This window comes from Coffea eugenioides, chromosome 1, assembly GCF_003713205.1.
Source record: "Coffea eugenioides isolate CCC68of chromosome 1, Ceug_1.0, whole genome shotgun sequence".
NCBI classification, from domain to species: domain Eukaryota; kingdom Viridiplantae; phylum Streptophyta; class Magnoliopsida; order Gentianales; family Rubiaceae; genus Coffea; species Coffea eugenioides.
In genome coordinates, this window is record NC_040035.1 from 52453629 (window position 1) to 52459628 (window position 6000).

Here is a 6000-nt window from a genome sequence, read left to right on the forward strand (position 1 = left end):
GGTTCCAATCTTTTTTGGTAATTGGTTTTGGTCTCAAGATCATTTGATATTTGGTCACAAAATCTACATTGAGTGGCCAGTTCACAAGGTATAAAAGGATAGTCCTCGGATATATTACTGCACATTCAGAGAACAGCCCAAAACAAGGACCTGCATGCCCTGAATGTTGAAAGTAGGTTTGTGGTAAAAGAAATTTAGCAATAGCAATCTTGATTTGAATGAGAGATGATATACATGAGTTCTGCCTGTTTCAGACTTAGCCAAAAATTTGCCTTTGGCTGCACTTTGTTAAAATTATGGATCATTGGTCTTACTTCTTAAACATCTATAGCAGACACTTTTTGATGTCTGCAAGCACAAAAAGTTGATGAAAACAATCAGCAAATGAGAAAGGCACCGAATAAGGGGAATCAAAGGGAGTAATGCGTGATGCAGTTAAGTGAATGTGAATTATCATTTTCATTGCCATTAGGTGCTTCCAAAATCTTCGTACAACGTTCCACTGTTGTTCCTTTGGTCGATCTGCGGCTCTTTCTGCATGTTGTACAGCTTGTGCCTGCTCCCTTCCCCCAAAATTCTACGTGTTCATGCATTTCACGATTGCGGTGCTATAGATCAGCGATTTCTAGTTGTTCTGCGGCTAAGTAGCATGCTGAATTTTAGCTTGTTAATATCTTGCTTAATTAGGAATGTTCCCTGGTGAACAACTTGGAGTTGGCGTGCTTGGGCTGAGACATGAAGCTGTGAATGGGTTAGAAGGCCCGATACACGATTTATGCTTGCGTAACTAGCATTCCATCTTTTTGGCTATTCCATTTTCCTGTTTCTTTCATCGTTTTAGCGACAGTCAAACGTGGTAAATTAGCAAATTCCCGCTTCTGAACACGAGGAGTCAAGTATCGAAATACCCACAGAGATTGGGCAAAATGTGGAAACAAAATTTTTTTAAAAAAAAAACATTATCCATCTACTACTTCCTTTATGAACATTTTTCTTTTTGGGGTTTCAACTAAAAACTTCAAACTCTACAAGGAGGAAGGGTAAAAGGGAAGGGTTTGAAAGTTGAGCCATGAATATTATGATTAATTGGATAATGTTCTCACCAATTAAGTTGGATTTTGGAAAGAGAAAAAAAAAACTTTTGATAGTAATCCTAAAAGTATCATCAATTGTGCACTCCAACGTTCCGATTCAAGAAATTGTATTATATTTAAAGAACCTCTTGTGAAACAGATTGGTGTACGTATTATATATCTATTGTAGTACCATCTAAAGGAGGTCTGTTGATAACGGGGATGGAATGGGATTGCCTTAATGGAATTTTTTTTTTAATTGGGTTCTAGCTTTGGCCCTAACTTTGTAATTCATGGATTGCCCTTAATTGGGCGCTGACTTTGTGCTGGAAAGATTTTAATTGGTGTTACGCTCAAAAGGATTTAATTGGACAAGACATTTAATTTGAAGAATTAAATTAGGCTAAAAGAACATTGAGGAAGGAAATTGACATTATTGAAATAGTTCAAGAACTGAGATGGAAAAAGGGGGGAAAAAAGGCGCAACGGATCTTCTGTGTCACACCCTGTTTCACATCCTATCCCACTTCTTCTAATCTTATCAAGTGTCCCTTGATAAACCAAACTCTGAAACAACCCAACTCAGATTATGCTAAGTTAATTAATCGATTAACCGGGCAGAGAAACTTAATTTCTATAACCAAAACTGATTAAAATAAAAACTCTCTCACAAAATCACGATTTATCAAGGAAAAAAAACCCTAAAACGCTAACAAGCTTTGTCCTCTCGTCATCATCTCCACCATACCCTTTCATTATCTCCCAAAAATCACTCACAATTCACCCCTTCTCAAAAGCGTCTTCCTCCTTTCAACAATGTCCATTTGAAAGCCCGTTTCGGGTGAATTGTGACAAGAGCTTGTTTCGGAAAATTTGGTGCCCCGACCTGTTCATGGGTATCACTCATCCTTAAAAATTCATTAATTTCACTTATCTGTTTTTCTATAGGGAACAGCCAAAGGAAGGAGGAAGATACGCCAAAGGTAATGGACATTGATTTGGTGTCCTGGATAATTGAGGAAAAATATAATCTTTTGGAAGGGTGATACCACATGGTAATAGAATTATCACAGACTCAGTAGTCAAATTGCTTGCTAACTATGGCACTGAGAGTGTACTCTTTCTTCTGTTATGCATGACTTTGGGATTTGCATTTCATGCTTCCAGTACCATAAGTTTTTGGAGATCTAGGATTCCATTTTAGTTTTTTAGTTGACCAGGACATTTTGTCCTGTGATGCATGGATATTTAATAGCCCTGTTTGGCACTTGAGTTTTTTGCCAAGTTTGTTTATTACAAGTTTTTTAAAAACTTTAGCTACAGTAATCTCAAAAAATTTCTCAAAATTTTTAAACTAAACACTTCAAAATATTTAAAAATTTACACACTTCAAAAAAAAATTTAAAAACTTCTACAGTAAGTTACAGTAAAGTTTTAGACAAACATTCAAAAAACTCACTTGCCAAACGGGGATCGAGAAGATCTAGTACTACATCCCAAACTATCAAAACAACAGTACCAAAAATTAAAGTTCATAAAACATTTTATTAACAGCTAAACATGACCTAATAACTCCTAAATTCAAAACCATAACCCAATAATTATCGAAAATTGAAATTTAACGGAGAATGTGTCTCCTTTATAACTTTTCTCTAAATATAAACTCTCATCTTTCTCTCTAACTTTTCATTCCCTAGCAAGTAAAGAAAACATCTTTCTCCTGTAGGAGGGAGATCAAAGTATACTATCGGTGAGAGTTTTCTTCTCTTCTAGTGCTTCCTAACGAGAGTTTTCTCCTCTTCTAGAGATTTCTAGGAAGAGTTTTTGTAATTTTTATATTTCTTTTATTAGATCTATATATTTTCAAATTTAGTTGTCAAATTTGCAAGTCTTTAGATCTATCTCATCAAATATCACTTTAACATTGGGTTTGAATCAATTTATTAGGGCTATAAGTATTTTATATTTCAGATCTGTAGTACTTAGTATTTGTTCTTCAGATATGCTTATATTTGTATATGATTATGGTAATTTCTGCCATTATATTTGTGTATGATTAATGTAATTTTTATCATTAATGCAAATTTAATGAATGACAGATGTTTTATAAAAAAAAATTTCAAAACCCTACCCCTAAAATCAAAAGACAAACTTTCCATTTCTAAAACTAAAAATTAAGATAAATACGGGCAAATGTATGATATAATCCTAGATATATGAATAGGAATTGCATTTCGTTTTCTTATACAATCCACCATTTTGCTTGATAGATTACTTGTTCACTAATTGTAAAACGTCCCAAGTTCCTCTCCTTTCTTTTGTTCAGGCCATTTTCCCAAATAGGTCTGCAGCTTCTACAGCTTGTATAGGGCTTGGTAACAATGACGGGTTCATGCAAAATGATTGAAAAATAAAAACTAGTTTTACGCTCAAAAACATTTTTTCTTTTGAGGGCTCCTAGTTGGGATCTACAATACCATTATCCAATGTCAAATTCAGTGTCAGTCTCACTCAAATTCAGTATCAGTCTCACTTATCACGTGGAATAATGGAAACTTGAGTTAAATCAAACCAATTCGACTTATTAAAAAAATTAAAGAGCATGTGGCAATCTAAATAAATAGAACACTTGGACATAACTATAGAAATAGCATGCAATTGCCACTAAAAACTAGAATAGCATTATTTGAATAAATGAGAATGGTCTTTGCACATTTCAAACTTGATTCAAGTGTTATTCATATTATTTTATGCTTTTAATACCAAAATTAAGAATTTTTAATATTTTGAAAATGCGGGTTCATATGTCAGAACATTTTGAGAGAGCGGAGGCATTAAGTCACCCCCCAAAAAACGGATGAATAAAGAGGTGGAACATAATGGTTGACTAATGTCCCATCTTAGATGTCACTCGCTTGAAGTAATGACAGTCTCCACATTGATCCAATTGGCATATTAGAGTTAGGAAACTGATTCATTGAAAATAACATTCGGTAAGCTGTCAACAAGGGCTTGAGCACGCAATTTCTACATTGCAGATGCGTACTCCATTCATTATCACAGCCCTGCCTAAATGGCTAAATCTCCATACTAGTTTCTCTGTTTCTCGTTTCTATTCATGCCATTTCCAGAAATAATTCTGCTCCCTCTCCTGCTCATTTCCTCGTTCAGGCATTAACGGATCATCCGTGGAGGTTCCTCCAGCATTCGAGTCCTTATAATCAGGATCCTTGCTTGCATGTTAGTGGAATGCGAAATTAATTCATTTAAGTTTCTAAACGAGGTGCCATTTTCTTCATTCAGATGCCCTGCACGCAATTTGAAACCTTAGGCTTATCTCACGTTAGGTAGTTAATGGAATGGCACCAGAAGATATGACTTGAATCAGTGAATAAGAACTCTGAACATTTCACTCTCGATCAATTAAAGTGTTTCATATTCTTTTATACATTTCGAATGCGCTGGCTTATGCTCTGAGTTCAAACTGAGAACATGAACCTGTTGCAAGCAGAGACATTCATTCACCCAACAAACCTTACACCCGCAGGACTACTCCCAACAAAGGTAAATTAATACTGAGTAAATGTATTCTAATTCTAAACAAAGAAAAAAAAAGGGGGGGTGTGGGGAAAAATTCCAGGATTTCACTGAAAATTTAACTATTATATATTCCATATGAGAACTAGATAGCAGGATCCAGAATACCCAGAATTACATCCCCGAATATCAGCATCCAAAAAGTTAAAATCTACAAAAAAAAAAGTCTATTTGCTGCTAACCAAAACCTAATAACCCCAAATTCCAAAGGAAACACTTCCTCCACTTTACCATCAACCCTTCAACCACAACTTCAAGAGCTAGTAAACTTGGTTACGGCCTTGGTCCCCTCAGAAACGGCGTGCTTAGCAAGCTCACCAGGGAGCACAAGTCTCACAGCAGTCTGAATCTCCCTGGAAGTGATGGTGGGCTTCTTGTTGTACCTAGCAAGCCTGGAAGCCTCCTGAGCCAGTTTCTCAAAAATATCGTTGATGAAGCTGTTCATGATTCCCATGGCCTTGCTGGAAATTCCGATGTCCGGATGGACTTGTTTCAGCACCTTGAAGATGTAGATCTTGTAGGTCTCCACGCTCTTTTTCGCCTTCTTCTTCTTCTTATCGCCTGCTGCAGCGCCGGCTTCCTTGGGGAGCTTCTTCCCGGCCTTTGGCTTCTTCTCCGCAGGAGCTTTCTCGGCGACGGCGGACTTCTTCTCCTCTGCCGGCTTCTTCTCGGCGGGCTTCTTTTCTGCCTTGGGTGCCATTAGGATGTAGAGATTTGCAAAGAGAAAAAAGGCGGGATAGATTTGATTTGAGACGAGGATTCCAGTGAGAAATCTGAAATTTTTGGATAATGGCTCTAGGAGAAGAGGTGTTTATATGGGTTGTTTTGGTGGAAGCTGATTGGTTAATGGTGGAAGCACCTGGATCGATGAGCTGGCGATTTATTAGGTGTTGGATTTAAATGGTTGGTGGAAGTGAGATAATGGACGGTTGAGATATAAGTTTTGTGAAAAATAATGGGCTGTGGGAAATATGGCTTTGGCGCCTTTGGTTTTTGTGTTGTTTATTTGAGTTCTTAAACAATTGGCGATCATCTGGATTTGGCGGTTTGTAAGGTTAACGAGGTAATTTTGGGAAACCGCCAGAATGAACATCTTTTGTTTTTGTGAAAATTCAAATTACTGGTGATCCAAGGATGGAAAAGTAAGTGGGTTGACTAGAAGTAATGGCAAGATTTTAATAAAAAAATGTAATTGCAAAAAATATGTGGCTTCACCAGTACGGATCCCACTCGAGTGAGGAATGAAGGGTCCATAAGCCTCACTTTCAATCTTTTGAAAATGGTACCATAATGAAATTTCGAAATATAGAACAAGGCCATTTATGAGAAC

The 6000-nt window shown here is 36.7% G+C and overlaps 1 protein-coding gene across 1 annotated transcript; it reads right to left on the reverse strand.

Annotated features, from left to right (window-relative positions):
- Positions 1-4574: 4574 nt before the first annotated feature.
- Positions 4575-5440, reverse strand: LOC113777804 (histone H2B). The gene has a single exon (XM_027323009.1). The coding sequence runs from the start codon at positions 5368-5370 to the stop codon at positions 4924-4926; it is 447 nt and encodes a 148-aa protein (XP_027178810.1). The 5' UTR covers positions 5371-5440; the 3' UTR covers positions 4575-4923.
- Positions 5441-6000: the final 560 nt, after the last annotated feature.

Bases quoted from the DNA above. Each gene is read 5' to 3' on its own strand.
- LOC113777804 (XM_027323009.1), bottom strand. From the start codon at position 5,370: ATGGCACCCAAGGCAGAAAAGAAGCCCGCCGAGAAGAAGCCGGCAGAG.